This window comes from Canis lupus, chromosome 38 (assembly GCF_003254725.2).
Source record: "Canis lupus dingo isolate Sandy chromosome 38, ASM325472v2, whole genome shotgun sequence".
Taxonomy (NCBI): domain Eukaryota; kingdom Metazoa; phylum Chordata; class Mammalia; order Carnivora; family Canidae; genus Canis; species Canis lupus.
Window position 1 is genome coordinate 1,437,703 of NC_064280.1, and position 13,498 is coordinate 1,451,200.

The following is a 13,498-nucleotide window of genomic DNA, read 5'->3' on the forward strand; positions in this document are numbered from 1 at the left end:
GGCAAATTGAACTCCAATAAAAAATAAATATAAAAAAATTGTTTAAAAATGTAAAAAAAAGAAAGAAAGAAAGAAAGAAAGAAAGAAAGAAAGAAAGAAAGAGAGAAAGAAAAGGACAACCATTCCCAAATATATATCCATATGAGTTTTCTTTGGTTTTTGCCTTCTGAGACAATGTATGAACTCCATCAAAAAAAAAAAAAAAAAAAAAAAGCAGGCTTGAGAGCACCTGGCTGGTTCAGTCTGAGAGCATATGGCTCTTCATCTCAGAGTTATGAAGTCCCATGTCGGGTGTAGAGATTACTTAAAAATAAGGTCTTAAAAAAAAAAAAAAAGAAAGCCACCAAATATCAGAAAGAAAGGCAGATTTAACTCAAAGCAGCCTACTGCATGCAGCTTTACCATCACCTCTTCCTCTGACCCTGAACGTCTTTGGGATATTTCTGAAAATTAATCCCGTCCCAAGCCACATATATGGTAAACCTAACATTCTGATGGGAAAGTATGTAGCAAGCTCTGGAGAGAGTTAAGAACTCTGGGGTCCTTTCTTCTCTCTTGGTGGATAGTATCTCTAATGAATGCACACCTCTGGCAATTGTACTGTTCTGTTCTTTTGCTGTGGAGGTCCTCATGCTTCATCTTCTAGGAAGGATCTATAAAATAATAGTAAACATATATATGTTATATATATGTATGTATATACATGCAAATAAAAGGGGGAGGAGACGGAGACAAGAATACCCTTAAGACGAAGGGAAAAGTAAAAGATTAAAAGAACAAAACCCTGGGTTGAGGAGCCCCAAAGGTGGAGAGGTGAAAAAAAATATTTTTTAAGATTTTATTTTTTCCTGAGAGACACACAGAGAGAGGCAGACACACAGGCAGAGGGAGCAGCAGGCTCCCTGTGGGGAGTCCGATGAGGAACCCATCCCAGGACTCTGGGATCACAGACCTGAGCCAAAGGCAGATGCTCAACCACTGAGCCACCCAGGTGCCCCTCAAAAATATTTTTTTAATAAAAATAAAATAAAATAATAAAAGAAGCAAACCTGATAATTCACTCCCAAGTCGTCCCGTGTAGTCCAGCTTTCTTAACCTGTCCTCATCAGATCCCGAGGGTATCTTCCCGATGGGTCAGGCAACCCACTTTTCATAAACCTGGTTTCCCTTATCTTCCCTGGTGAGATTAACGAGTCTGCCCATGCTAATACTGTGATGCAACTCAAATGATTATAAAGTGACACATACTCCCACCTCCCCCTGTATTCTCCATTCCATGTGTACAATGGTTTCTTCTTTAAAATCCCTGATTGGCAAACTTGTCACTAAAACATATTAAAAACAATATTAAGTCTTACTTGATGAATCCTCAAAGTGAGCCAGGTTAGAAGAGATCTATTTATCCTATTGATTACCCCTATTGCTATTGGTCTTGATACCACGCTACCTTTGTATTTTAAAATCAAAACTGACCCACACAAACTTAGCCTCCCTGGAGCAAATCAGGGAGAAAAAGACTGATGCTTTGTATTGATCACAAAGCATTCAAACTGTGTCAGTAAGGAAAAGAGCCCAATTACCAACAGAAGGATTCCAAACAACTCACATTTGTGTTAAAGTCCGTAAAATGAAGAAATAGCAAAACCTCTTAATACATAAAAAGAAATTAAGTCCCTCACCTCAGAAAGGTGAACTGGGCAGCATACTTATTTTTTTACAACATAAGAATGCTTTTATAGGTTTCTATATTAGATACTTTCATAAAGGTACATAAAGGAGCTAAAGGAAGTCTCCAAATTCTTAAATTTTTAACTGTCAAATTTTGAGGTCAGCATTAATATTTGCTTTAAACTATTAGAATGGGGGGGAAGCACAATTTCTATGATATCAAGAGTCATAGCAACAAATCTGGCTTGATATGAATATGGCTATTTTCATAAACCTTCCTGGAAATAACCAAAAATGCTTAAATTAACTCCAACTTGATAATAAAGGTATAACCTGGGGCCATCAATTCAATTTGTACTAAATACTGATTATTTGCAACTGTGTTTCTTTCCTTCCAGTTCAGAAATAGATCTGTAATAAATTTTCTTCATTAACTAGGATCTAAGTACCTAAACGAAGAATGCTATTATGCCTTAATCCATGAACAGGCTTGCTATGACCCAAATGTTTTCTTCAGGGTACGAAGTTTGAGTTTCCTGATGCAACATTGTAAATGGGAGTGCGCCATGATTTATAATACCATGGCTATCATTATTAGTAACTCACCAATTAGAGAAAAGTTGATTTCCCTACTACTTCAGAGAAACGCTGCATGAAGCCCAGCATGTGAATTTATTTTACTGCTTCTGTGCCTACTCTATTTTACAGTTTTCTCTGTAGCAGAAGTGGATGACTGGGGCCAATTTTTGAATCAAATCCCCAGTCTCTAAGAAGGGCATTTCATACTCTAAGAATCAAAATTTCGTATTAAAATGTAGTTTGTGGGGCACCTGGGTGGCTCAGTGGTTGACCATCTGCCTTTGGCTCAGGTTGTAATCCCAAGGTCCTGGGATCGAGTCCTGCATTGGTCTCCCCACGGGGAGCCTGCTTCTCCCTCTGCCTGTTTCTCTGCCTCTGTCTCTCATGAATAAATACACAAAATCTTAAAAAATAAATTAAAAAAATTTAAATGTAGTTTGCAATTCTATTTATCCCTTAAAACTCCTCCCCTTTGGGATCCCTGGGTGGCTCAGTGGTTTGGCACCTGCCTTTGGCCCGGGGCGTGATCCTGGAGTCCCGGGATCGAGTCCTGCATTGGGCTCCCAGCATGGAGCCTGCTTCTCCCTCTGCCTGTCTCTCTCCCTCTCTCTCTATGGCTATCATGAATAAATAAAACCTCAAAAATAAATAAATAATAAAAAAAATAAAACTTCTCCCCTTCAATAAGCTGAGGTGCAATTTCCATGCCACAGAACCTTTTTATACCACAGCAATTTGTTCAGTACCTCTTAAATTTATAGTGCCTCTATGGAAATACTTGATTTAATCTCTGCTCAGTAAGTCCAAAACTAATGTAAAATACTAGTACATATAAACTTGAGGGGCACCTGGTGGCTCAGCGGTTGAGCATCTGCCTTTGGCTCAGGTCATGATACCGGGGTCCTGGGATCAAGTCCTGCATCAGGCTCCCTGCAGGGAAGCCTGCTTCTCCCTCTGCCTGTGTCTCTGCCTCTCTCTGTGTCTCTCATGAATGAATAAACAAATAAATAATCTTTAAAAATAATAAACTTGAACCAAAATATCATGTAACATTTAATAATTGCAAATATATTTATTACAATTTACAGATTAGTTAAAGTTATATACACAAATATAATTTTAGCTATAAAATCCCAACAAACTGGTTACATTTAAGTCACTGGATCTGTAGAAGCCAATTTAGAGTCTTCTAGTCCCCTAAATTCACCTTCCTTAAATTATACAAAAATAAAATCTGATAGTTTTGATTTCAAGTTAAAGATGAAGAGGTGCTGTTATCACACTGGACACTCAGAAAAGGAAATTTTACCTGTCTATACAACGCCTTTCACATGCTACATTGATACTTAAAGCACCATTGCAAGACTTAAAATGTGTACAATGTTCAATCACAACTTCCAAGTTTAACTGTGTTCTAACAACTAGGATTGGGATGAAAGGACAAGAATTTTTTTCTCCTTCAGTCCAACTTAAAAACAGCCCTGTCTCTATCACTTCTTTTAAAGGAGGGTAGTAAATGGGAGAATCCTTCACCAAGCTTCTACTCATTTGGTGGTGAGGCTGGAATCCCAAGGGAACAAGTTTCTAAAATCCAGTAGATGTCAAACTATCCCATTATTTTCAAATATGCGGAGGTGCTAGGTTTCAGACTAAGCCTGTGAAATAAAACAGTATATACTTCAGTCTGGTTTTAAAAGAATGAATATACATTTTCAGAAAGCGCTATTCAAGGCAGGTGATGCCTTCTTTCCAACTGACACAGCTGGTGCCAGAAACCAGCCTGTTCTCACGGTGTTAGAGCAGGACTCTGCAAGGGTGTCCCCTGTGATCACCTACCATGGAGGTGCACAACACGTGCTGAATGAGGGCTCTGCAAAAATCTGAGTACTCTGGGTGTGTTTGTTTACGGATATATCTATTACCACTGGAGGCAGTTCTTAGAGCAAACCAGATAGAAAATAACGACCAGGTAGATTGTAAACTGAGGTAGTTAACTCTGCAAGCACTTCTGACAAAAAAATCTGTTCCCACACCGAGATAAGCTCAAACTTGAGAGGTCACCTGTTCTACTCGTGTTTTCTATTACCTACAACAAGGGGCACGTGGGGGTAAAAACAGACCACCAAGGAGCTGCTAACACTGCCTCAGCCTAACAGAGGCAGACCAGGGAGAGCCAAGTACATAAACCAAGGACAACCAGCCCCCGCAAAGCCCTCAATTCAAAAGGAAGCTTTGGGCTAAAATTAGGAAGACTTGCTATTATTAAGTCTACAGTACTGTCCTTTCCTGAAAGTAGAGACAAATTACTTCTCTCACTACGTAGAACACAACAGGTGTGGACGCTGACGGAGTCTGTATTTTACACTGCAAACTGGGAAATTCCTAACTACCCATTTCCAAGTTTCTAGTGTCACCCTGACAGGTTTGAAAAGTGACGGTGCTGAAGCATGGGATTAATAACACTGGTCTTCTGTTGAGAGCATGTACAACAAAACCAAATTGCCCCGAGAAGTCTCCTAGCTTCCTTCCTAAGAAAATTCTTGACTTTTAAATTTAAAAAAGAAATGTCTATGATGCAATTATTACTTTCTGGAGTCTTACAACGTGAAACATACAAAGAACCATGGAACTGGGACGACAGTGACACACACAGCACCCACTCCAAGAAACAGGTTGCACAGGAGTGAAACGTGTGAGATGGTAAAATTTGGCAGAAAGATGCAGCTTTTCCCAAGCAGCAGAGAGTACCACGCATGTTAAATTCTGTGGCAGTCCTTGGAAATATCTCGGGTAGAACTTAACCTTGAAATAAAAACCCACCACATACGTTCACCCCAAGTCATTTTGAGAACAAATGTCATTTTAACAAACGTGACACAAAATAATTTAAGTTGGTAGCATATACAAGATTATTTTCTTAAGCTCAAAGTTAAAAGGACCACATCACTGAAATAAAAATACAGAGAGAAAACATAAAAGCCCATTAACTTTAGAATGTTGGATGGGGAGAGCCCAGGGTTTTCGGGTAGGTACACACAATTTAAATTAGAATGGAAAAAATGGGCTTTGAACCCTATAAATATTGTTTCCCAAGGAAATAAATTTTGAACTATAAAATTCCACCTTCAGAGGTCCCCTTTTGGCCTCAGCAAGCACAGGACACTCCAAATACATCCAACTAAATCAAAAAAGGGAGGATTAGAAATCACACCATCTCATCCTTCATTTACCAGGACTTGTCTTCAAACCTGGACATTTCTGAGTGGGATCAGTTACCAAAAAAAAAAAAAAAAAAAAAAAAAAAAAAAATTAAACTAGGTCACTGGATCCAAGTTGCATATCCTCTAAAAAAAAGGACAGCTGCCAATTTTTGTTTGTAAAAGAAACCTCTCAAGTAAGAGGTAGCTAGCGTATGCTTGAGTTAGAGGCCGTCAAATCATCTTAACATTGCTTGAAAGCATTAAGTCCTTTGAAGCAGGTTTCTTGGAGTCTATTAAACATTCTTTCTCTGTGCTCAAATGTCAAGCAATATCCAATAGCATCTTCTGTTTCTTGAATTCGTTTCTGGAATCTGCACGCATCCCGTGCAAATTGTTCCCATGGTCCTCTGCGGTCCTCATCTTCACTTATATAATACTCAGTAACTTCTTCAAGGAAGGTTACCTATAAACACAAAGACTAATTTTAATCATGCTCTAGGATCTTAAAATCATCATTGAAGTAATTCACCCTTCTTGCTACTAATACTTTCAGAATATCAAATATCTTACAGGAATATTTGGTTTGAACCATTAACAGAAGAAAAAAGGAAGTTCTGATTGATTAGATGGCAACTTAGTAAAAAAAAAAAAAAGAGAGAGAGAGAGAGAGAGAGAGAGAGAGAGCAGGGCAGCCTGGATGGCTGCCTCAGGGGTTTAATGCCACCTTCGGCCCACAGTGTTATCCTGGAGACCCAGGATCCAGTCTTGTGTAGGGCTCTCTGCATGGAGCCTGCTTCTCCCTCTGCCTGTGTCTCGGTCTCTTTCTCTCTCATGAATAAATAAATGAAATCTTTAAAAAAAAAAAAAGTGAGCAAATGCCATCTTAATTCCCTTCACACATATACACACATTCCTGCCCCCCATCTGTCATCGTGTCATCCCGCCTCCCTCCTCTTGGCTTTTGGTGTTAATAAAATGAATCCAGATGGGGAACTGAAAATTTCCTTAAGTCATCAGTTTTGGGGTTTTTTTTCTTAATACTCAGGGAAATACAGTTCTGTGGCACTCTTCTTCCGAAATGACAAATGTTTCCCAACTTTTCAGAAATATTTGGAATAGTTATTAGTCAATGTTAGTCAATGCTTTTATTACAGCACAAAAGCTTTAAAAAGATCTTCACCGATTTCTAGTCTATTTTTAAATTTCTATTTATTTTTCGTAAAGATTTTTATTTATTTATTCATGAGAGACACAGAGAGAGAGAGAGAGAGAGAGAGAGAGAGGTAGAGACTTAGGCAGAGAGAGAAGCAGGCTTCATGCAGGGAGCCCGATGTGGGACTCAATCCGGGGACCCCAGGATCACGCCCTGGGCCGAAGGCAGGCGCTTAACCGCTGAGCCACCCAGGCATCCCCCTTTTTCCTTTTAAATACAATTTCACTTTTCAGTGCTTTGCAATTTTTACATCATGAACGTGTAGTATTACTCTTATATCATTACTGTTGTAATCAGACTATAAGAAAAGTTACTTAGTAAACAAAATGCAGCCTAATTAACCTATCTTTATGGCTATGTTACTAAAAGAGACTTTGTAGTTGAGATAAAAACCCTCTTTATATTCCTCCTCAATATGCTATCACTATATACATATGAAATTGTAAATACTATAAACACATGATTTCATGTAATGAATGACTATCCTTTTTAATCCTACTTAATTTCTTTTTTCAATCCTACTTAATTTCTAATATTGAAGTTTCTTTACAACACAGCAAACTAAGAAAGTAAATACATGCTTTAAAATATGTTCAATAGTTACATCAGCTAATCCCACCGTGGCCTACTCCTTTCATTCCCTTTACAACAAGTTAAGGAATGCCCTCGAGGACAATTAGCAGGAATGTAACATCTTACTAGATATTGCATTCTAGAGTTACTAACTCATTGTGTCACTAAAAATAAGTAATAACAACAGCATTTATATAGTGTTTACCACATGCTAGGCTTATTTCGGAGCACTTTACAGTTTTTATCTCATTTCATCCTCATATAAACCCTATACGGTACTTACTATAAGCACTTCCATTGTATAGATACCTGCCTTGTTGCCAATCACACAGCTTCCCTACGGTGTAGTAATCAGGACTTAAACCTTGAGTGTGCCTCCACAATGGGCACTATGTTGTCACTACACACGGGCGTTTTAAACTCCCCTCTCTGAAAGTCTCATTCTAAGAATCAAGCACTACCCATTACTCCCATATACCTAAAGAAAGGCAAGTAGTCAAAGACTGCCAAATAATTTCACCATATTCTAGACATAATCTTTTAACAAATGTTGCTTCTAGTTCATAGTCAATAGTTTCACATCTACTTGACTCAGCTCATTTTTGCTCAATGAGTAAGCTAAAATGAGACATGAGACTGGCTTGAGGTCTCGGAACAGTAACAGCTACAATTAAGGCGGTGATTTAGGAGTTTTATACAGTCAGCCCATTTAAATCATGCGATAATTCACACATTTATAATTGTCACTCTCAGCAGATAAACGCGTGAATCAAAGCTACGAGAAGTCAAGTTACTTTGCTGTATTCCCAAATTTCTTGGCCCTGACCACTCAGCAGGAGGGAACACAGGCCTCCAGATACCAAATGCTCATTCCGTTGTTCCTTTGTTCTTTAACCTATTCACTAAATAGGTCATTGTCAGGGTCCCCTTAAAAATAAAAAAAGATCTTTTATGACAGCATTAAAAAGTGTGAACCAAATATTCAATATGCCTTATTCTGCTTCTACAGGCAGGACATAAGGTAATCACCACGTAGAGATATTTTCTACCCAGGAAGAGTTTCAAAGGATTAAGCTAGCCATCTGGAACCAACAGATTAGGGCACTGTCCACACGAAACTTTCTCATGCGGCAGAATCTGAGGTCAATAATAATTTACTCTCCTTTCTCTTTCCAAGTAAAGTGTATAGTAAACTACAGAAACTTTCCCTCTACACTAAAAGATACCCTGTGTATTTGGGGGAATTTCTCTCCAATTAATTAACTTCCGCTGAAAAAACAGTGGAGAAAAAAAAAATAAAGCAATTCAAAGGACTTCCCCAAATAAAATTAACCTGGCAAATGTATTCAAAGAGTAAAATGTTCCACGAAGTTTTAAGACTAGCTTCAGACTAGCTTCAAGATTAGCTTCGGAACAGGAGGCAACTACTCAAGATAAACCAAGTAACCATCACTGTTACAAATGATTAGTAACCTGTAAGTGGCCAATGATAACTAGTATTGCGTTCTCAAGAATCAGCAATACTATTTCCTGTATTTTTTTTTTTTACTGTCAATCAAAATCATGTACATGTCACAAAGTTTTTATATTGTAATTTAGTCTCTTCTTTCATGGTAAACTTGTTACTTGGTATTATCATCCCTCTGGGCTCTAAGAGGAATGAAGACACTTATTCTGTAAATAAAATATTAAGTGTCTGCAAGTGACATACAATTAATACCATTTGAAAACTCTATGGCTGTAACAGGACCAGACCAATCTCCAGAAGAAATAAATTGTGTACACACAAGGTGTAATTTTCCTGACCCATAAAAGTTGAAGACTGCATGGAAACAGCCCAGAGCTACAAACGCAAATGAAAAAGGAGTTTTCCTGCTAACATCTATTCTACCCCAGCATCTTCTATTTGGATAGGAACAACATTCCACACGAGGGAAGAAGGCGGTGGTGCTAAGTCCGGTGGGGGTGGGGAGCTGTCATTTCTTAATCCAAGTATAGAGTCCTTCCTCAAAATATACACTCTTATGCCTTCAGGAGTCATGCTACTGTATTTAACCACGTCAAAACAGTATAAATTACCAGGCACGTTAAAAGAAAAAAAACAAAAACAAAAACAAACCTTTTTTCTCTTGATACGCGCGTGTCTTTCTCCAGAAAGGACTCCACCCTGTACCAAGTCTGGACCTTCACTTTCTCGGCTCCCTAATAGTTGCACCTCACAAGACAGGAAGGTGTGACGATCAGAAATGGCCACAGTGGGCTCAGACGGCTTCTCTGAGTCGCGACAGCCTTTCCAATTTTTCCCTGATGTTTGAAAAGGAGCCTTAAAATTTAAAAGGTTGTAGGGGTCTTCGGAATTACAGAAAGAGTTCCACAGTTGGAGACTCTCTGCCTCGTCTGCACTAGATTCCCAGTCATCTTCCTCCCCGGAATTATAGTCAGGAGACTCAGGAAGGCTTCCAGTCTGGGGAGAATTCTCTAGACCAGACTTGCCAGACAAATTCTTCTCCGAGTCCGAAGAGTCTCCTGGAACAATTCTGGCAGCAGACTGAATTGTTGCCGTAAAGTTTTGGGGATCATAAGGATCTACGCTATAGAAAGAGTTCCAGAGGTGCAGCCCTTCAGGGTCTTGTTCGAGGTCTGATGCGGACAGTGGGCTATCGCTATCGAAACCGTCATCTTCGGCTTCCTCGTCCCAAGTCTCACCTCCGGAATCAGAACTGGTTTCCAGATCACTGGACGTACCCCCCAAAATGTAATCTATCAATCTGTTACTACAGGCTGGTCTGGTGGAGGCGGGAATGCTATCTTCTAGGTCTGAGGAGTCCCCGACACTTACTTGGTCCTCTCCAGGCTCCTTCGACGCAGGTACCCCAGCAGGTACCCCCCGCAGACGGGCAGCCTTCCGAAGAAGGGCCCTGCCTTTCCAAAGCGAGTGGAGCCTCTTTGGCCGATAACACGGGGTCTTCCTCGGCGGGGTCCTGGGCCCTTCTGGGAACGACTCCAGCAGAGGGAACACACTGTGCGGGACTGTCCCCGCCGGGCTTCAGATCCATCCGGGACAAGTTCTGTTCCTCCTCCAGGCTGTGGTAGCCATTGTCTTGCTCTGGGGTGGGCAGCGCTTGCCCCTTGCTGGCCTGCTGAAGGAATTCTAGCCGTTTCATGCGAAGATGGTGGATTTCTGGCAGGCCCTCTCTAGACAGAGGCGGACGTCCCTGCCAGGAGGCGCAGGTGAGCTCGGCCTTCGGCCGCTCGGGAGGACCAGCATCCTCAGGCAGGCAGCGGCGCTCGGGGCTGAGGGTCTGGAAACCAGCTGTCCCGCCGCTTCCCACGCCGCTCTGACAGCCGAGCCCCACCCGGGGCAAGCGGTCCAGATGGGTGGGGCTCCACAAATAGGAGACGACGCCGAAGCCGCTTACACGCTGGACCTTTAGAGGCCCAGGAGCCCAGGAGCCAAGCTCCCGGGCGGAGCACAGAGGGGCCTGGGGGCCACCGGGCCACAGCTCCAGCCTCCACGGCTGCGGCTCCAACAGGAGGGCGTTTGCGGCGCGGTCCGGGGCTCCCGCCTTGGCTCCGAGGTCCAGGTCCAGGCCCGGGTCCGGGTCCGGGGACGAGCACTGCCGGTGCATCCCCTTCTGCAGCCAGTCGAGGGGCGGCGAACACGCGGGCTTCTGCGCCGGGGCCCCGGCTGGGTCCTGCCGAGCCTCCAGCGCGCCGAGAGCGCCGTGGCCGGCGGCGAAATCCACCCACCTGGCCGGGATCATCCCGCCGAGGAGCCGGCCCCAGGCCAGCAGCTTCCGAAGCAAGCTGGGGAGCGGCGCGAAGAGCGGGGAGAGCAGCTTGGTCCAGGGGTCGGGCCGAGCCTGCGGCGGGGCGGGGGCAGCCGGTCCGCGGTCCGCGGGCTGCTCCGGGGCGAGGGCTGCGGGCACCTGGCTCGGGCCGGGCTGCGGGCGCCGAGGAGGGAAGGGCAGGCGGAAGCGGGAGCGGGAGCGCGGGCGCGAGGCCTCCGCTGCCGGCTCCATGCCCTCGTGCGCGGCGGTCTCTCCGGGGTGCGGGTCGGACGCGGCTCCGAGAGGCCTAAGCGGTGTCGGGCTCGCCGCGCGGCCGCGTCGGGGCCCCGGGCCGGTCCCCGGGCCAGCGGAGGAGCCACACGGGCGAGCGGCTTCCGCCGCGGGCGGCAGAACACAGTCCGGAACGGCAGGCGCTGGGCGCGCTGGCCGAGGGGACGTTCATCCTGGCGGAACGGAGGTGTCCTGCTCGCAAGAGGCCTCCTGCGGCGACCGCGGCGCCCGCCCGCGACGGACGAGCCCTTAAAGGCCTGGCAGCGAGACCCCGGAAGGGCTGCGCAGGCGGGCGCGGGGCGACGCGAAGCCCAAAATGGCCGCGGGGCCGGCGCGGAGCAGGACAGCCGCAGGCTGGGGGACGGTACGCAGGATGGCGGCCGCCGACGCCGCAGCCCCGCGTCACCTCACGTCACTCCCAGGGCCCCCCGGGCGGGCCTTTCCGGACTCCTCCGAGCTGCCGCAGGTTGGCCTCGCGCGGTCCCCTGTCGGCTTCCTTACTCTCGGCCGGCCCCGCCCCCCCCGCCCCCCGCCCGCGCGCCGGAGGTTGCATCAGCCGGGCCGGAGCTCTGCGCGTGCGCACTCGGTCCTCGGTGGTCTCCTAGGAGACCGCCCCGCGCGGCCGTTCCCCGCCCCCCGCTCCCCGCCCCCCGCCCCGCCCAGCGATCTGGGCGAAAGGGGAACGTTTCCAGGTAACGCAAGAATTCCTGGAAGCAAAAAAATAATAATAATAAAATAATAAAATAATAAAATAATAAAATTAAATAAATAAATAATAAAATAAAATAAATAAATAAAAAATAAATAAAATAAATAAAATAAAATAAAATAAAATAAATAAAAATAAATAAATAAATAAAATAAAATATAAAAATAAAAATAAAAAAAAAGAATTCCTGGAAGCCCTTTTAAGGTCCCAGTACACACCCGAGGGTGCACACGTAGCTTACACTTGAATATTTCGGGGTTCCCGTATCGTTGAGTGCCAAGCAGATCATCTGCAGGAGACCTCAGCATAATAGGACTTGGCAGTACTGCGTAAACCGGTGTCTGGTGTTAGGACAACTAATAATTTGGAGTGAGGGGTGCGTGGGTGACCCAGTGGAGCACGTCCCTCGGGCGCGGGTCGTGACCCCAGGGTCCTGCGGTGGAGGCTCAGGTCACGTCCCTGCTGGGCAGGGAGCCTGCTTCTCCCTCTGCCTTTGTCCCTTCGCCTTCCCCTGCTCCTTCTCTCTCTCTGTCTTCCAAATAAATAAATAAAAACTCAACAAAAAGTAATTTGGAGTGAATGATAAGAGTGCAAACCCTCAAGTGAAAAACGGGTCATTCATATGCATCCCCCACCCCCACCCCTAGTGTTTTCAGTTTCTGAATCACTATTTAGCTTTGTCTAGGACCCAGCTTTCAGGATCTGACCCACATACATCCCCCATGAAAATGTGAGCTCTTGTTTTTCAGGTTCTGTCCCCTTTCAGTGGGACAAATCCGAGTCTCAGAGGAGTTAAGAAACGAGGGCCTCAGAGTTGTCACCCCATAGGCTCCCCAGCAGTCCTATTGACATCCTGAGCCCCCAGAGCAACAGGTGGGATGCAACAGGTGAAGAGGGGCGCACAGACCATTATCCTTGGAAAGAATTTTGTCTGGTAATTTTAATTGCTATATTTGATTCTCTGTCGTGAGTCGGTCTCCGTCCGTTTCTTTATTTCTGCCAAAAGTTTCTCGTCGACTCCTCTGAAGTCGAATGTCTATTCCAGGGAGAGTGTGCAGGATTGAGCAGGTAGGGAGGGCAGGAAGACCATTTTGGGAGCTAGGAGGAAGCAGACTGCTCTTCCCACCTCGATGGGGCTATTCAAAGAACAGCCAACTTCCTTCTAGGAAACTGAGAGGTCCTCAGTCTCTGGTTTTACCCCCTTTAGGATCGTATCCATATCTCTGGAAATACCTCATTTTTGATTCTAAGAACTTTAGAAAAATGTATTAGTAATGAAAGTCAGCTTAATAATAGAAAAGAGATCCAGGCATGCAAAGTAAATCCTTGACGCCTCAGTTTCTTGGTTGTCGAGTGAAGCTAACAATTCTTCTTTCAACAGGTTGGTGAGAGAACTAATTCTAACACCCAGATGGAGTAGGAGTATAAACATCAGCTAGAATCTGTTATTTATTGGCTAACATTTGTTTCCTGTTGTCTACACACTAAAGGCTCT

At 44.2% G+C, this 13,498-nt stretch overlaps 1 protein-coding gene across 1 annotated transcript; it reads right to left on the reverse strand.

Moving 5' to 3' along the window:
* Window positions 1-3,287: 3,287 nt before the first annotated feature.
* On the reverse strand, window positions 3,288-11,692 carry PPP1R15B (protein phosphatase 1 regulatory subunit 15B). Its single transcript, XM_025421161.3, is given in 3 exon segments — window positions 3,288-5,910; window positions 9,353-10,111; window positions 10,113-11,692. Coding segments are annotated over 3 exon segments (2,124 nt in total). The 5' UTR covers window positions 11,256-11,692; the 3' UTR covers window positions 3,288-5,688.
* Between the last annotated feature and the right edge of the window lie 1,806 nt (window positions 11,693-13,498).